The following is a 19,292-nucleotide window of genomic DNA, read 5'->3' on the forward strand; positions in this document are numbered from 1 at the left end:
TACTCTCAGTAGTAGCTTCTCTCCAGCAATAGTTGCTGGTGTGTTTATTTTTTCAATTTCTTGTGTGTGCGGTGAGAAGTAATGGAGGTTTCAATTTTTGTTTGTTTGTTTTTGACTTGCTCTTTCTGATTATGAAAGGCATGTCTAAAATGTTCTTAGGAAAGCGTGTTGTGAGTATATTCCTCAACTCCTGTCACAGTTTAAGTGTGAATGCTGTGAGTAGTAGGCTTTGAGGGATTGGGTGCGATGTGTACAAAATAATAAATAATAATACTACTATGAAAGTTGATAGTAGAGTGAGTGCAAAAGTAAGTGTGAGAGGAATAGGCGGTGTGTGTGAGACGATTCCTGAAGTTTGAAAGAGCTCGGCCGAGCACGCGGAAGACTGTGATGTGAATGCTGACAAATGCAAAGAATTTAGTATATTTAAAAGTGTGTGTGCGTGAAATAAGGGTGCATTGTTTTTAGATCAAAACTTAGTAAAACTAAACAGTTTGATTAGGTTGTAAAATAGGAAAGAGGAACCGAAAATATTGCTCTGAGTGCTGTGTGTGTGTAACAGGAAATGGTGTGGGTGACAGGAAGGTTGCATGCCCATAGAAGGAGAGACTGTGACGAGTGAGCACCCAGACGGGTTAAACTCTAGGCAGATAAAGCGAATGGAGGTTTTAAGAAAATAAATGAAAAGGATATTAATCGTATGCTTTAGTGTGTCAATACAGGTTACAAATGAATAAAGGTGGACTTCTCTCAACCTGGAATTTTGAGTACGGCGCCAAAACCAGTAGAGTAGCATAATGGGGAGAAAACAGGCCAGATTTTGGCTTATAGCTTGACCTCGCACTTGTCACCATCCTGAGAAGAAGCTCAAAGGACAGTTAATCTCCTGATGAAGACCAACAGAACATCGTGGATTTGAGAAGAATTAATAGCAGGCAAAAGACAGTGCTACTGAACCTTTGACACTGTCGACTGGTGACATCAGCAGCAGCATGTAAAGAACCACGAGGTGGAAACATGTACTGTAAATTACAGGCTGGGCAGTTGAACAGTGGGATAATGAGCTGTGGAAAGCACTGGACACTGATTGTCAGATTTGCCATGCTTGAAGTAATCTTGAAAGAGACGACTGAAAGCATCAACAGAAAAGAAGAAACCACGTGATGAAACATGGACGGTGAACTGCAGGCTGGTAAGAACAGAGACATGACTGTCTAAAGGCACTGAATGTGATATTTTGCCAGGCTGGGACTTAATCCAAAAGGAAAATATTGAAGAGAAACAGAGAAGAAACAGACTGTGTTTGCTGGAGAATTCAAGACAACAAAAGGACACTGAGAGAAGAGGACAGGGACCAGTGCGAGGTGAAGCCGGACGAGTTCGACTGCAAGAATACAGGGTATAATTGGACTGAAATTGAAGCCTGAACTCATGATGGTGTTTAGAGATGTCCACCAGAAAACTAAAAGGAGGTAAAATAAAGAGAGAAAATAATTGACAATTACATCAATGAATAGAAAACACACATACACAAAGTGTTACATGTGAAATTATTTCTGGAAAGAATAAGTGAGATAGTTTTGAATTAAGAAATCAGTGAAAAGATGCATGAATTAAACCTGATTATAACATACAGAGGCAATGAAGAAAGCAGCTTACACTCACTGAACATTAACATACATAGGAAAAGCAATGAAGACCTGCTTACACTTATACACATAACATAAGCTGGTATTTCTGACCAGAGAGAGGGAAACGGGTAGTTTAAGTACTCATGATAATAATGAAAATGTCTCAGTTGTGTTTCTTTAGGGGCGAAACAGACCTGGATCAATTCTCCACATGCAGCGGTCGGAAGAAACCTGTAGGTTAACTTGACTGGACATGCCAAGGCAAGTTTCTAGTTGAATTGTTCACAGCGCCATGTCTCCATAAACCTGACAAGTGGAGCCCTAACTTGTGGCTGAGGATAAGGAATGCTGTTATTTAAGGTGGGAAATCAGAATTTGGGTTAGCAAATTTGGAAAGGAGAAAATTGACTGTTTAAAGGCAAAATTGTGAAGGAGTCTGAAACACTGCAAAAGCAACATATGCAAATTAACACACACAAACAGAAAATGCATTAACCCTACAAAGACAAGACAAGCTTGTGGAAATTAATGCATAGACACTGATTAAACCTGGCTAAGAACACAAACATATGCAATGAAGAACAGCTTGCTATTTGTATGAGTGGTTTTAAAAGAGTGACTTAGGAGTGCCCTGGTACTGAGTGATCAAAACCAGTGATCACTGTAGAAAGAAATAAAATAATTTAGTAAGTTGGTAATGTTTAAACATGTGTTTTTCTTGTTACGGCAACTCATTGAGAGATGACTCAGTATGCAAATTAGCTGAAGTGAGTGGTGACGAAGGAGCTTCCTGTGTGTGTGTGACTGAGGTTTTCAGAAGAGGAAGCATGCCAGAGAAGAGGAGTGCAGATTTGGGTAGGAAATTTATAGTTTAGTGCTTATATGTTGTCGTAAGGGGGTTATGTTTTATGTTGAATGTAAGCATGTTAAAGTGCATAAAGGGGGTGATTGTTGTGTGCAAATTGTGTGGCGTTAACAAGACTTTCGGTGTATTGAGGAGGTGAAATTATGTGGTGGCAAAACTTTTGTGTGTTTAAGGTTTTTTAGGTTGTTGTGGTGATGGGTTGATTCTGTTAGTTAGGTTGGGATTGTTTTTGTTTTTTGTTTTTAATAGAGGGAGTTTTAGGAAACATGGACATGTCTAAGAGGGGGCCCATTATTTTTGTAACAGTGCACTTAGAGAAAACCTGTCAGGTGATTTTGTTTTGTGTTTTCATGAGCTAATAATCAGCTCTATTTTTTCTCATTTTTGTTCTAAGCAGGCCTGCAACAGTGAATAACAGCGCTGACAAATTCTCGGGAAGAGCAAATATAAGGTGGGCTTTCCAGATTACAACTGGCTGAGGAGAAAGCTACCTGTGGGGACCTGATGAGGTCGTAAGTCCCTGTCTGAAAAAGGATTGTAGCGAGTCCATCCAGTTCAAAAGCATAAAGAAATATTTTCCTATGGAAAATAGAAAAAATGAATGAGCTCATTTTGCTGAGGGTGGAGAATCTGATCACTTGCGCGGGGGTCTCCACTATTAGCAAAAAATATGGTGTGACTGCATTTGAGTGAATGTGTGACTGGATGAAGGTGTGAATGAATAAATGTGGACAAACAATTTGCTTATTACCAGAGAAAATTTCTGTTTTATTGAGTGGGGTTAGATTATGGTATTGTAGTATATTGTTGGGAGAATGCCAAATGCTAAAGGGGAAACATTTTTTGATATAACTCATGTTACCATTAATTGAAGAAACACATGACTGATAATTGTTGTGTTTTAAGACATAGATTGGATCATGAGTGGGGAAACTGAGCATTTTTAGTTTTGTATAGTATTTTGACACATTTCATGTGTCAAAATAAAGGGGGGTTTAGGGTTTATTAATTTAATTGTTTAATAATTTAGGATCATATTAGGACATTTGGGTTTTTTGATCATTTGGATATGGTAAAACTGAAACTGTTATTTTTATGTTAAGGTTAAAGGATTAAAGTGAACTGAATCCTGTTTAGTAGATACAATGCCAGTGTCTTAAAGCTGTGTACAAATCTTAGAGGGAAATTGTGGGACATGTTGACAAAAAGATATGCTTTGGGGGAAAATTAGTGAGGGTTGAAGGAGTAGAAAAGGTTTGATTTCTTTTTGATGTCTAGAAGTAGTGGTTATAATGTACACTGAAAAAAATGTTTTGTTCAATTTACTCAATTTTTTTATGACAAGTGGTTGCACGAAATAAATTTGTTTGAATCCAGAAATATTTTTTAAGTACACTGAATTTAATTTAAGCGAGTAAAACCAACATATATTTTTAAGCTACTTTAACTTAACTGTTGTGGATACGTCTTAGTCAAATATTATTAGTAAGTCCAACTAAGGTCGTGTTAAATGTACCAGAATAATTTGTTTCCTTTACACTTATGTCCCAAACTTATATTCAAATCAATCAAATTGTTAATTTCTCTCTATTTCAATTAAGTTAAGTTTACTTAAAAAATATTGCTTACCCTGATTTGTAGTTTTTAAAAACGTCAATAATGAAAACTACAACATTCTTTCACATCATTTATTAATGCAAAATTTGTTGCAAACAGAATAAGAATCCACATCTCTAAGGGAAATTGCTGCAATTTGTATAATACAAATTACAAAACTTTTGCCTATGAACTAGTAGCTTTAAAAAGCTGTATTCAAACAAAACAGAAACAACAGACAAGAGAAATGTTAACCAATGTTTCTCTTCCTCTAAAAAAGAAAAAAACAAACAAACTCCTTACATAAAAGAATAAAACACTACCAGCAGTATAATGTATCACAATTAGAAACTGATGCATCCACAAACTAACCAGTTTCAGACTTGCTGTTCTGCGATCCATATTTAGAAATTGCATTTTAATAAGGTAATTAGACTTAAAATTAAACTTGTGTTTTCCTTACTGCTTATTGACCACTGTCTTTCCATTCTAGTCCTTCCTTGAAGATTCTGAATGTTTTACATATTTTCTGACCTAACATACTCGCTTCAAAACAATTAATAGTCTTTAAAGTGTTACCAGTGTGCTGCAGTGTGGTAATCATGAATGGTTTTTTTTGTTTTTTTTATCCGGTTGAGTTAACACTGATTATACGCAGGGCAGCAGCTATTACTGAATAATTACAAAGTTGCTCTTCAAGCTACTCAAATGTACCACGCGTGAAACATTCATTATTGAAAGTTAAAATGTTCAATCGAAACATAACACAGAACAAATGATGGTTGTACAAGAGTTTCACTCCTATTCACAAGAGCACCAGTCATTGGTAATTTACATAACAGCATTCTCTTGATGTGTTATTTTAGAAATCTTCCTATCCAGTAGCAATTTTGTTCTTCAGCCCAAAGACTTTGGGGGAGAGCTTTTCACCATCGAATCCCATCAACACTTTCTAAATGAATTCATAATAGTCCTTCAATTCCTTGGGGAAGGCTAGGTTTAGTGCATAGATTACTCCAAGCATCAATGCACAAGCTTGGGCCAGAGATCCAATGTTGTCCATGACTATCTCCCCTTCAACAAATATTCCAATGTCATCATAATGTCCATTTTGTCCATCCTCCCTGTTGATGACATAAATGCCCATGGTGTGCTTCTTCAGGTCTCTCTGGATATCATCTCCTTCAATGTCCTAAACATTTAATAAAAAGGTAAAAGAAAAAACAATTAACTCTACAATTAAATTCCAATCTAGTCGTGTGTGTGTGTGTGTGTGTGTGTGTGTGTGTGTGTGTGTGTAATACACACACACACACAGATATCTATCTAAAAAGTGTGTGTATAGATGACTTGCTTACAATGACTTAAATGACTTACAAAGAACTCCCGAATAAGGCTTCCGTCCTCTTCACCAAGGTAGAGGCAAAGTGCCCTGAGAACTGCTTCCCTTTTCACTTTAACATCACTTTCAGCCTGTTTAAAGAGAGTTGCTGATTAAACCAATTTGGAAAAAAGAACAATGTCTGACATTCGCAATAAGTAAATTTTATCATATGTCAGTTCAAACATAGTAAATAAAATTTATATATGAAATTTCAAAATTTAGATTGCTTGGCTGGTCACCTAAAACGGCTTATTGGACTCACCAGTGACCTGCCACTTAAGACAAAAGAAATCCAAATAGAATTTGCAATATTCAGATTTACCTCTTGCATGATCTGCAAGTGGTGGGCAAGTTTCTGCCCAGAAACACCGCCCTTCTTCTGGAAAACTGTCATCAACTGAGGTGTAATTCTGTCTAACTGTGCCGCGAAGGTCATCTCCAGTTGAAGTGTTGTAATACACTGGAATTCAGCATTTACCTGTATCTCTCACACACACACACACACACACACACACACACACACACACACACACACAGAAAAAAAGAAGACTGGTGCTTAATCATTGGTATGATTATTTTGTTATTTCTTCATTAAATGCTACAATGCAATTGCCATCACTTCATAAAGCATGATTATCATATGGGTTAGTATACAGTGCATGAAGGATGTTACTACTGTTAATCAAAGAAGAAATGAATGGCATCAGTCCATTTAATGGGTTTAAAGGGTTTTAAAAAGCAGATATTTGTCTGTTTCAGGTGGTTGGCAACACATTTTCCTGTGCTCTTTGTCCACTGGTGGGAGTGTCTCACCTGTGAGGTCAGCGGGGCAGAACTCTGCCATCAGCAACAGAGAGCAGAGAAAATTTAGATGTGCAACTAAAAACATGCTTGCCATGTAAGCCCCAAACATCTCTGAAATTGCTCAGCAAAATTCAGAGTACTTGTACTTCAGGAGTCCTGTGGGTACCGTAAAGACTCATGTATGCAAACAAACCACTTTTTTTTGCAATCTGATCCTTTTTCTCTTGGCTGTTTCCTTCAGGGATCACCACAGTGAATGATCCACCTCCATCTAACCCTATGCTCTGCATCCTCTTAACTCACAAGAACTAAATTCCTGTTTTTCATTTCACTTTCGCAAGTTTTTTTTTTCTTTTGTCCTGGATAAAAGAAATTTAATCATATATATTAATTGATATTAATTAATATCAATATTAATAATCACAAGAACCCTTAAGATGAGATAGATAAACTTGTCCCTGCAATACTGTGACAAATACTGTTGTGATAAATATGTAAGGAATTTGCATGTACTTACCAAAATATCACCATCTTCTTGAATAAACAGTAACACATAAGGGGAAGAAAATCTGCCAGAAAAGGAAGACAAATAAAAAAAATAAACTTTAGAAAGACAAACAATTACCGTTTCCAAGCCATTAGTGCATTACTTCATGATACTCCCTTGTAACAAAACAAATCTTACTTGTGCCTCTGTGCAAACTACAGATGGCACGATACCACTTTTTTATGTCCGATACCGATATCATAAATTTGATTATCTGCCGATGCCGATATGAATCCGATATAGTGTATTTTATAATAAATAAAACTGTTTTTATAAATATTTTGCTGCATTTTGTATAAGTTCATACTCAGTTTTAAAAACAAAACATTAAAGCTATTCTGTTATACCTGTATGCAAAAAATACACTGCACCCAAAATATTTTATACTTCAGCAATACTGATCAACCTAAAAAACTTACACCATCCTCCTTATTCAGGTATTCTAAACAGTACATAGAAATATTAAACTAACTAATAGGACTGCCAACTCCCAGCAAAAATATTAGGAAACCACCCCGCACCCTTCGCCTGATAATGCTTAATTGACGTAATCTACTTTAATGCACAGAAATCAATTATTTTTCTATAATAATTTGATTCAACATTTTTCTTCAATACAGTTGCAGACAGCGCAGACAGCGTACCTTCCCAAAGGAAAAAGTGCTATATGTACTACTATTACTAGGGCATATATTAGACTTAATATTTACTACATACAATAATGGATCTCTATACATTTAACCAGATCACCACTTTGGTAGTAAGATTCAGAATAATTATTTATTAAAAGCTAGACATTTTAAATGAGAATAAGAAAGAAAATTATGTCTTTGTGTCTCCCTTTCCCTGTTAATGCCCTACCTGGCCCCCTGGCAAAACTTTGCTAGACCCGCCCCTGCACAGTTACCAGATGTCAGCTACATAGAAAAGGATCCTGGTGTTATTTGTCTCTCATAAACAGTTCATAACTTCCCTTCAACTCATTCATGTGACCTAAAATGTAAACCTGTTTCTTCATTACCTGTTCAGCTCTAATGATTCAGTAAAAACTTCTCCTGGTTTCACCTTCATGTTTCCTTCTCACCACATATCCAAACTATCATGACCAGCAGCTATTACGGCTGTGGCTCCAGAAAACATAAGCGGATACTAGAAGTAATATTAAAAAAATTCTAGCAACAGCTTATCAAGCTTAAACGTGCTGCTGTTGTTTATCTGCCGTTTTCCTCTTTCTAGCGCAAACTGGGTGACTAACAAATGAGAGAGACTAGCGACAGAAAAGCCGATCACCTGATAATCGATCAGTTTCATGATTGAAGTAGCAACAGGAGAGGGAGGGGGGAGAATGAGGGAAGAAGTTTTAGCTGTTCAGCATGAAGACACCGAATAACTCCAGCTTTGTGTCTTTTTTCATTCTAGCTGAAGTATAAAACAAATCGCTTCCTTTCCCCCTCAATACAAAACTCCGACAGCCAGTCCAGCTGTGGCTCCATACATCGGTTGTTAAGCTCAACATGAAAATACTATGCAAACATAAAGAGATGAACTTACACACTTGCTTTACTTCTCTGTGTTAGTTTTCTCTGAGATTAAATGCAGCGGTTTGGAAGCACGTAGCGAGGCTTTAAATGCTAAACCAGACCGCTGACAGGTCTCGCACTCAACAGCTCTATCAAGTGAAGCAACTTCTTTTCTGAGTTAATTTCAGTTCTGACAAACATCACTCTCAGTGCCTTTTGATCTCACATTTTTGGCAACCACTGAGTTATTCTCCTCCACAGTTTACAACCATTATTTTTTTCTGCACAAAAGACGTTGTGCAACGCCAATCCTACTTATTTCCTACTGCACCCCTGATTGTGCAGGTGCGTTCAGAAGCCCCCTCCCCCGCCCGACTATTCCTTAATGCCAATGTTGTGGCGGGAGGGACGATTTCTCAACTTAAAATTGCAGGCGACTGTACAGTGAACTTTACAGCTAACTACAGAGAAATTGCCTCGTTCCATAATTTGTTAGTACAAAGTGTGCCACAAGAACTAAGCTAAAAACATATGACATTTTAACGCATCAATACAATTACTCTTTTAATAGAGCAGTAGCTAATAGAGCACATAGCTAGCTTAAGTCAAATTCATGACAAAGTTCAGAGGTGTACAACTACTTAGACTTCTTTCTCCATGTGCACACGTCTTAAAGAGTCAACATGCTTTGACTGAGGTAAAAAAATAAAACAAAAACGACCGTAAAAGGTTTACTTACCGAAGCTAGACCACCTTTATATGAAGTTGTGCGATTAACTTGAGCCCGCTTGCAGCACACAAAGAGTCCGCTTCTTCAGTCCGCGTGCAAAATGGTGGCCTGTCCTAACGCATGCGCAAAATGGCCCAGCAGGAGGCTATGAAAAACATACTTAAGCATTTTGAGCTACATTTAATTAACTAAAATTAATTGGATTAAAACGCAGGGAATGTATTCTGGAGTTACTCGAATTATATATGTAGACAGGAATTACTCATTTGAATTGAAAAGATATACCAAAATATAATATGCTATATTTAAAAGGAGACAATATCACTTCTTTCAGTGTAGGCTTACACATACAGATATTACATAGATTTATTTTTGGGATAAACGGGAGAGCTTATACGTAGAAATGATTGTTATACATATTGCATTTTGTGCCTTTAAAGGAGTTGTGGCTCAATTTGTCTCTTGAGGGTCACGAGCCTTTGGCTAGCGCTATGATTAGCCAATCTACTGTGAGGATGATATGAGTTATTGAAGGATTGCACGCGCTTACAGACACAGAGTCCATAAACACACATGACAGTATTAATTCCAGGCAAAAGGCCTCAAATTCATTTAGCTTTTAACTGAACTTAAGGACGGACCAAAGAGGAAGGAAAGCATATATTTTGGTTAAGTCTGATAAACTAAAATTAGGAGGTATTGTTACATTAAAATGAGCAAAATGAAATAAAAAGGCTATACCAAAAACAGGTTATAACATAGGAAATGTGAGGTTAAAATGAAGTTAGTGTTAACACACAGGAGTTGTTTCTCTTATATGCTTAAACTTAATTGATTAAAGTGGTTGTTTTCTTTTGGAGCTTTTAGTAGAATAGGCGCTTATAATGATTTTCTTGTTGAGCAGCGACAGTTCGTGTAAAGGAAGTTGATGATCAGATAAGGGAAAATAGAGCAAGCAACCGGACGTGAAAGCAGCGCTTGAAGAGTTTTAAAGTGATGAGTAACGCTGAAGAATATCTATATAATTACAAGTCAATAAGTTAAGAACATAATTAGGATCAGGCTTTTGATTACAGAAGTCCCAAATATGATAAGTTAGGGAGGTGCAGGAAAAGGTGTTTTGTTTCCTTTGCAGAAGATCTCGGTGACCGCAGGGGGGTGAGGATCCTGGAGGTCCGAGGCCTGATGGACCACAAGAGAGGGACCAAGAAAACCTAAGCTTACGCATGGAGTGTTCTCGAATGGGAGCTGGTGTTTATTACTGGACCAATTAGAGGACATGAGGTTGTCTGATTTGCTGAGCCAGAGAGGGTCAGAGCGAGGACACAATGTATTGCGACCTCTGGTGTTCCAGAGGTCGAGAGAGGGAGTGTGGAGCAGGGAAATTATTTTACTGCTATTGTTAAATAATCATCATCATTACCATTGCATTAATAATAGAATCTGCAGCATTGATATTGTATTCAGAGGTTTAAACAGTGTGTGTGTTTTAGAAAGAATAAGTTGCAGTTGACAGGAAGTTCCAGAGAGTTTGCAGAAGTGAAAGCAGAGTCTAAGTTATTCTGAGCAGGTTAGACGAGGCTATTTGAATTACTAGGTTATTCAAATTGTCTGTTATACTTTTATATTCTTTTACTAAGCTCTTAGTAGAGGTTCTTGATTAAAACATTTAATCAACATAGTACATGTAGTTTCAGTTAGGTTATTACACATAAGGATGAGCCTCTGGTCTGGTAAAAGGTCAGAAGTGCAACGGGTGAGATGAGAGGGCATGTAGGGTCAACACATACACACACACACATTAGTAGACTCATTTATAGGTGAGAAGTTGGTCATGTTTGTCTCTGGAAAGAGGAACAGCGTCTGGCAGGATGTGGGGCTCGTGTTCCAGACGAGACGAAGACAACGTTCTTTTAAACTGTGTTAAAAGTCATTGTGGTTTTGATTTGACGTATGTATGTATTCTGTCTGTGACGTATGAAGGGGCGTCATTAATTCAAACCCTGATGCTATAAAAATCTGTGTATGCTTTGATTAAGTCGAAGATTAATTCCTGTCTGCATACAGAATGGTCTTCCCACGCGTGTATTCATTAAAATCAATTGTTTGACCAAGATCTTCTGGACCATGGTTGTTTGTACTCTCCTTCCTCAATTTTTGAACCTTAACAATTTCATACTATCTTTATGGAGCTAAGTTCACGGTTAGAACTGACAAAAATCCCCTAACCTACGTGTTGACCACTGCAAAGCTAAATGCTGTTCGACATCGTTGGCTTGCAGCTTTAGCCACGTACGATTTCAACATCTAATATCGTCCTGGTCGTCACAACATAGACGCAGATCTATTGTCCCGACAACACAGCAATGACACCGAATGGACAGATGTTCCACAATCTGCCATAAAAGCCATCTGTAAAAAGGAATCTATCTATGAAACTACTGAGTCCTCTCTCAGGCTAGTAGACCAACTTGGAGTTCCTACATCGATGATTCCAGAAGCTTACGTTCTTCCAGTAAACCTAAAAGCAACTTTGGAAGATCAATTGACTCCTACAGCCTTACAAGTCGCTCAAGATCTGGACCCAGTCATTGGACCAGTCAAACAAGCCATACATACTGGAAAGCAACTTGTCACATCCAAAAATCAACCACCTGATATGTCTTTGTTAAGTCGTGAGAGCGGAAAACTTGAACTAAGAGACAAAAGACTATATTGGCCACACATGAATGCTGATGTGGACCAATACATCAAAATGTGTGAAAGCCGCCTTATCAAAGAGCTCTTGTCTATGCTAGGTATCCGAAAATCACGTACTTCACCATATCATCCGCAAGGAGATGCTCAGCCAGAACTTTTCAACAGAACCCTGCTATCAATGCTTGGAACTCTTGAAAATGTACAGAAACAAAAACTGGAGTCAGCACATTAGCCAGTTAGTACTGCTCAAAAAATGAGTCTACTGGATATTCTCCATACTATTTAATGTTTGGACTTAATGCCAGATTGCCCATTGACATCTGCTTTGGTGCTGTTCTTGAAGATGACGCAGAGATGACTCACCTGCAGTACGTCGACAAAATGAGGAAAGAACTCAAACAACCATAATATCTAGCTACCGAGAATGCAACAAAGAACCATTTGAGAAACAAGTCACCTTATGACCAAAGAGTAAGAGACCAACCTTTACAAGAAGTAGACAGAGTTCTGATAAGAAATGTTGGCCTTACTGGTAAACGCAAACTGCAAGACCGATGGAAGTCAATACCTTACATTGTCATCACACAGCTGCCGAACCTACCTGTGTACAAGGTAAAACCGGAACAGGGATCTGGAGGTGTCAAAACTCTACACAGAGACTATCTGAGTTATCTGCAATTATCTTGTCAGAATTGCAGATAACTCAGTTTCACCTGAAAGAGTAAGAACACTAGTTACCAGAAGACGTCATGCCAGCAGACGTCAGATACGGGACCAAGAAGATTGATTATCTGATGTCTTGCCAGACTCAGAATCTGAGAACGAGTATGTCTGCACGTACCCCACCATTACCAGTGACCATATTCAGAGACATGAATTCAAGCCAGACAGATCTAACACAGAACCTCTTCCCTCTGATAATTCCCCCTCATTTGAGAGTGAACCGGAATTGGAGGAAGGACCTTCTGAAAGGGATGAAGAGGAATGTCAGCCATCAAATGTGGAAGGAGATACCAGTGATACGGCTGCAGACACCGAGGTGGAGTTGAGGACTCTCACAAGACGTAAAACCCAAAAGTCAATGCGACAGGTGCAACCAGTAATCCGTTTGACCTATGACAAACCTGGAATGCAGTCTGAGAAGCCTGTGACTATTGTACACCAAGGCATGGTTATACAGTTGAACCTCAGTAGCACCACAGATAAAAACCATCATATAAAACACTCTAAACACCGAAGGCACAACTCTGAGCCTAAGACTAAAATCCTGCGTTAGATGAGGACGTCTAAATGTTTTGGACGGGGAGGGTGTAGCCTGGTCTCAAATATCTATTTTAGACCCTACATGTTAAAAGGATATAAATATTGTAATGTAAAGACTTTATTGTAAATATTTCATATATCTGTTTAAAAAACAAAAAAGAGTTCAAATGCAATAAAAACGTGTTTAAAATCACAATAAATAGAAGTTAATCATAATTTAAGTGTTCATGGAGTTAAAAATTAGAAGAAAAAAAAGTTTGTTATCTAATGTGAAACAAGGAAAACTTTGTATTTGCTGCAAGTTGTTTTACAAGTTCATTTTGGGTTATCAATCTTGTATTTTCTTTTATCCCATTGGTTGATGTAAACCTTTTGTTCAATCAGACGTAAGGAAGGCGGGTCTAAGCGAGGCGAAAGAAACGAACACTAACTAAGCTAGTGAGAGTCGGCAGCTACACGTTACCGGAGGTGGTTGTATACCAGAGCTAACAGGAGAATAGTCAAACAATAGCCATGGATGCAGAGTCTACCTGTTATGGGTTGTTTTACCCTGTGATGATGGACCGAGAAGAATTCTCTGGACCCTTCTGCTGTGGATAGGATTTCCGTGGGTTTGTCCCAGTGTACTCAGCAGCCCAGGTATGCCGCTAATTCCAACCACGTTGGCGAGTGGAGGCCGCATGGTCACAAACCGAGCCTGCCCCTCAGCTTGCCCTCGCACTTAGCCCAAAGGACTTGTGAGTAGACTTGAGCGCGTGCCTTTTATTTTCTGCTTGTTTAACAAGTGAAGCGGCCATTTGTGTGTTTTCTGGCCCAACGAGCCCGAGCAACGACCAGGCCTGCAACGGTTTCAGTAAAAGAGCTCACTAAGGTCACAATTTTTTTTTCTCAAAGATTTATTTATTGCTTTTCCAACAGTATTTTAACCAACAAGAACATAGAGAGTTCAAATAAAATAGAGGAGGTCATTAATAAAACTGAACTGAATAAAGCTGGACTGAAAGACAGCACAGAGGCACTAATCATGGCAGCACAAGAACAAGCTCTGAGCACAGATCCATAGAGGCTGGGGTCTATCACACCAGGCAAGACCCCAGGCTGTGTAAAGATGAGACAATCCAGCACATAACAGCAGGGTGCAAGATGCTAGCAGGCAAGGCATACATGGAACGCCATAACCAAGTGGCCGGCATAGTGTACAGGAACATCTGTGCCGAGTATAACCTGGAAGTCCCGAGGTCAAAATGGGAGATGCCCCCAAGGGTGGTGGAGAATGACCGAGCTAAGATCCTGTGGGACTTCCAGATACAGACGGACAAAATGGTGGTGGCTAACCAACCGGACATAGTGGTGGTAGACAAACAGAAGAAGACGGCCGTAGTGATCGATGTAGCGGTTCCGAATGACAGCAATATCAGGAAGAAGGAACACGAGAAGCTGGAGAAATACCAAGGGCTCAGAGAAGAGCTCGAGAGGATGTGGAGGGTGAAGGTAACGGTGGTCCCCGTGGTAATCGGAGCACTAGGTGCGGTGACTCCCAAGCTAGGCGAGTGGCTCCAGCAGATCCCGGGAACAACATCGGAGATCTCTGTCCAGAAGAGTGCAGTCCTGGGAACAGCTAAGATACTGCAGGACCCTCAAGCTCCCAGGCCTCTGGTAGAGGACCCGAGCTTGAAGGATAAACCGCCCGCAGGGGCGTGCTGGTTTTTTTTTTTTTATATATAATTGTTCGGTACAGAAATGAAGCCCAACAATCATGATTTACAGTCCTGTGGTCTCAGCCTCAGATACACAACTAATCAAAGTGATGTCATGACAAAAATGAATGACCAACAAAACATTTTTTCTCCTTCATGTATGTAACGTTTCTCGCTGTTAGTATCATGGTTGCTAGGCAACCTGAACAGCGCGACGAAGGCCAGACCGTCCCATTTCACAAGCCTCTCACTTCCGCACTTCTCGTACTTATAGTACGCACCGTACGTAGTACACGTAGTGCGCGTACTTCAAGCGTGCAGACCCTGAATTGGGACACAGCCTGCAATTCAGCACAGGAAGGGAGGGGATGAGCGAGTTCTGAGTGATTCGCTTACGCTATGATTCAGCACAGGCAGTAGCGGTTTTTGATACGGGCGACACGGGCGGTTGCCCGGGGCGGCATCGTGGTGGGGGGCGGCATCACGGGCATCGGCAAAAAAACCAAATAAATAAATAAATTGCTCGTACTCATGTTGCCCCGACATCATGCCAGCGCATATTGGGAATGGCATAGGCACCGATCGGTTTTCTGTCCCCCATTTGCTGGGAGTAAGGGCGCCCTCCGTTTGCGAGGTGCACCTGCTGCTTGCGGCACAGGGAGGAGAGGGCGGGGCGGCGGGGGATTCTTTGGCTGGCTGGAGCGGCATCTAATAACCAACTCGCAAAATAAAACAAAATAAAAACAAACCAACAAACACGAAAATACCAGACATCATGATACAGAATTTGCACCGATGTTTTTTTGAAATTCTATACTTTATTTAAGTAAACTTTATTGTCATCTCTGCTACATACAGTCCAGTATATAGAGAGAAGAGACGACGAGGCTCCAGTTACAGCAGTGCAAGTAAACAAACAATAAATATAAGAAGAATAAGAAAATAAATATACACTTTAGGACTCGGGGTAAAGGGATCAATAACAATTTAAAATGTATAATTTACAGTTTGATGATTTAAAGTCTCACACACAACCCGTCGAAAGGGGAGGGGCCAGCTGCTTCCAAATAGAGCACATTTCATTCATAATGTTGTAAATCCAAGCCCATTATGTATTCATGATTTGAATCCTGGGTTGTGTGAAATCCCAGAAATACACCTTAGACAAAGTGAATCTGAAGGTGTAGGTCTATTAGGTTATGTTGTGGTGATCCTCGAGTTGGGGGATGGGTGCTCATACTGTAGTGCAACATTAAAACCAATGGAAGATGGACAAGAAAAGTTCAAAGCCATCAAGTGGTCAGATTAGAAAAAAGAGAAAAGAAGAGGAGGAGAAACGAGCAAAGGATACAGGTAAGCAGATGTGTCATTGGATAATGGCAGAGGGAGTGTTCACCCAGGGCGCCAAACAGGCCCGCCACTGAGCACAGGAGGGAGGGGGTTAGTGAGTCCTGAGTGATTCGCTTACGCTACGATTCAGCACAGGAAGGGACGGGGTGAGTTGCTCAAATGTGCTGTTAGCATGTTAGCAGAGCGATGCTACTGTGAACCGAGGAGCTATTGTCTTGATGTGAGCTTCTACTCAGGATTTTTTCTTCCAGTTCAGAGCAGAATTTTTTTTGTTAAGGTACTGGATGTTGTGTTTTTCTCCACAATTTTAAATATAAGCTAGATATATTTCTACTAATGAAATTAGTTTGCTAACAGCAACAGGGATGAGTCAGTGAGTCAGTTGGGCTTGTGAATAATGATTCATGAGTCAGTAAAGTGATTCTCGAGTATTGAACGATTTGTTCATGATTCGTGCATCACTAGCCGACACCGGTGTTTTAGCAAAGCGGCTGATGTAGAGTGAAGCCACGTTAATGACAACGTGTACAACCACTGGAGATGTGAGCAGGACAGACGGAACAACTGACGGACAAAGTGTGGACTTTATACCAGTTTTTAAATTGTGTTGATCGGCCACGTAAAACCAGAGTTATGATAAAATATCTGCAATGTTTGGTTTTCTTCCTGAATACTGTCGTTGTTTATATTTACTGCGGGAAGAAACGGTAAAAACGGCGTTTTATAAGGAAAACGCTGGAAAGCCTGTGAACAAAAACAAAACCGAAAAAACCCCACCCTTTCCTATTGGTGGAAAAATGTACCATGTCGACCAATCAAAAAATGATATGGCAACATGGCATTTAGTTGTTTAGGAAGAGGGAAGTTTTAGGAGTGACGACGGTGTTTTGAGATGTGAGAGATTTGCGACGTTTAGCGCAAATCTTGTGTAGTTAGTGTGTTGTTAGTGTGTAGTTAGTGTGTAGTGTAGTCAATAGTTTTGTTGTGTGTGTCAGAACAATGAGGCGACTGCTGAATGTTACAGGTGTTACAGCAGTGATACATCTGCTGCTGTCAGGCCTGCAGGTATCAGGCTGTTGTTCTCTTTCATCTCATAGTGGACAGAAATTATTTTTTGGAGTGAAACAAATAATTTGTGTGGCATCAGATTTGATGCAGAACAGCTGATTGTTCTGTAAATAGTTTGAAATGTTTATTTAAAAAAATAAAAGAATTGCTGTAAAGAATTGTAAATGATACACAGAAAGATGAATATTTTTCTAGGTGCTGCCTATATGTGGCTTAGTTCATTTTCTTGAATGTTGCAAACTGTGGCGCACCATTTTAATCTATTTTCTGTGTTCCACCATTCAGCAGGATCCTCGTCAGCCTCCACACCCACCAACCCATCTATACCATTGGAACCTGGAGCACTGAGTCAGAAAATTAAGTCGGTGCTCAAATGTGACCCTTTTCATGACAGTAGATTGAGATTCTACTAGTGCTTCCCATTCACAGTGAGAGGAGCTCAATCTCAGTGGTATGAACTAAAAATTAGAACAATTCATCTCCCCTCATTCAGAACTAATCACAGATTTCACTAATGCTGAGAAATGGAAAGACACACACACTTTCCATTGTCTTACATTTCTTGTGTCGCGTGTGTTCCTCAGTGGATGCAACAAGCAAACTCAACAAATACAAAGTGTAACAGGGAAAACGATGGCAGCTATGTGAGCTGTCACCAAAAAATTATTCTTGCCAACAGGGAGTTTGCCAGGACTGATGGCCATGACCACACACAATGACCAACCAAGGCATAAGAAAAACAGACAAGCAGGCACTAGTATGTCAGACCACAGAAAGTGAAATGCACTACTAATCATAAAGCCACACTGTAACCCCCCCCCCCAAAAAAAGAACCCCATATATTTCACGGTAAAACGCTGTCAGCTGTGGTTGCTGAAAATCCCTGTAAAATTACGGGTTAAACATTTTTTTTCTTTCACCATAAGAAGGTATTGTTATTGCTGATTTTACAGTTACAAATAGTGCTATGGTCAGTATTTTACTGTAGAAGAAAGAAAAAATAATGTCTTCCTAAATTTTACATAAAAATGACCTATAAAATAAAGTTTGTGCTACAAAATGCAAAAAGTTTCACTGTAAAATCCACTATGAAAATGATAAAATACAATATTATTCAGTGTCTGTGAAGGTTCTCAGTCATCCAGGTCATCGTAGTCAAAGGAGCTTGCAAAGAAAAGTGTCTGGACTTCTTTAAGTTACTTGAAGACGTTTCACCTCTCATCCGAGAAGCTTCTTCAGTTCTAAGGTCAAATGGTGGAGAGTCCCAGATAAGGTGGGGCCAGGTTTCACAATGATCTCACCCGAAACTCTGGCTGATTGGGACCCACACCCAGTTTCACACCTTGGCTCAGGCGATTAGAGGATCATCAGGGGGTCCTTTTGTCCCTCTGTGGGGGGATACTCCCACTAGGTTTATATCTGGGACTCTCCACCATTTGACCTTAGAACTGAAGAAGCTTCTCGGATGAGAGGTGAAACGTCTTCAAGTAACTTAAAGAAGTCCAAAATATTATTCAGTAAAAATTCCCATAATTTACTTTAAATATGATTAGAAGTTTCCCTTTTTAAGGATTATAAAAAAAGATAAGAAAACTTCCCTGTAAATATTATACTGAAACATCTTCTAGTACGACTAAAAGGATGTTACTTCTGTTGCTTCTGCTTCTGTTATTGTTTTATAAAATAATTTTCTGTTGTCTGGGGGCTTTTGCCCCCTGGTAGGGTCTCCCATGGCAAATTGGCCCTGGGTGAGGGACCAGACAAAGAGCGATTCATAAGACCCTTATGAAAAGGACACCGAGGGAACAGTTTACCCTGCCCGGGATAGGGTTACCGGGGCCCCGCCTTGGAGCCAGGCCCGGGGAGGGTGCCCGAGGGCGAGCGTCTGGTGGCCGGGCCTTAGTCCATGGGGAAGAGGAGACATGGGCCCATCCTCCCGCAGGCCCACCACCCGCAGGAGGCGCCATAGGGGTCGGGTGCATTGTGTGCCGGGTGGCGGCCAGGAGCGGAGGCCCTGGCGGACTGACCCCCGGCTGCCAAGACTGGCAATAGGGACATGGAATGTCACCTCTCTGGTGGGGAAGGAGCCTGAGTTAGTGCGTGAGGTTGAGAGGTACCGGCTAGATATAGTCGGGCT

At 39.9% G+C, this 19,292-nt stretch overlaps 1 protein-coding gene and 1 long non-coding RNA gene across 2 annotated transcripts; one reads left to right on the forward strand and one right to left on the reverse strand.

Annotated features, from left to right (window-relative positions):
- The first annotated feature begins 646 nt into the window (after nucleotides 1–646).
- On the forward strand, nucleotides 647–5,284 carry LOC309713625. The gene is made up of 2 exons (XR_014278624.1): nucleotides 647–1,472; nucleotides 1,799–5,284. It is a non-coding gene; the product is annotated as an uncharacterized lncRNA (long non-coding RNA).
- LOC309713620 (uncharacterized protein) lies at nucleotides 4,171–6,421 on the reverse strand. The gene is made up of 3 exons (XM_082545410.1): nucleotides 5,799–6,421; nucleotides 5,470–5,565; nucleotides 4,171–5,284 (listed from the first exon to the last, which is right to left on the reverse strand). The coding sequence occupies exons 1-3, from the start codon at nucleotides 5,910–5,912 to the stop codon at nucleotides 5,045–5,047; spliced, it is 450 nt and encodes a 149-aa protein (XP_082401536.1). The 5' UTR covers nucleotides 5,913–6,421; the 3' UTR covers nucleotides 4,171–5,044.
- Nucleotides 6,422–19,292: the final 12,871 nt, after the last annotated feature.

This window comes from Aulonocara stuartgranti, assembly GCF_965226115.1.
Source record: "Aulonocara stuartgranti genome assembly, chromosome: 8".
In the NCBI taxonomy this organism is placed as follows: Eukaryota; Metazoa; Chordata; class Actinopteri; order Cichliformes; family Cichlidae; genus Aulonocara; species Aulonocara stuartgranti.

Excerpts from the sequence above, each read along its gene's own strand:
- LOC309713620 (XM_082545410.1), bottom strand. The coding sequence starts at position 5,912 with ATGACCTTCGCGGCACAGTTAGACAGAATTACACCTCAGTTGATGACA. Across the intron at positions 5,566-5,798 it reads ACTTGCAGATCATGCAAGAG|GCTGAAAGTGATGTTAAAGT; the intron begins GTAAATCTGAAT and ends CTCTTTAAACAG. Across the intron at positions 5,285-5,469 it reads GCCTTATTCGGGAGTTCTTT|GACATTGAAGGAGATGATAT; the intron begins GTAAGTCATTTA and ends TTAAATGTTTAG.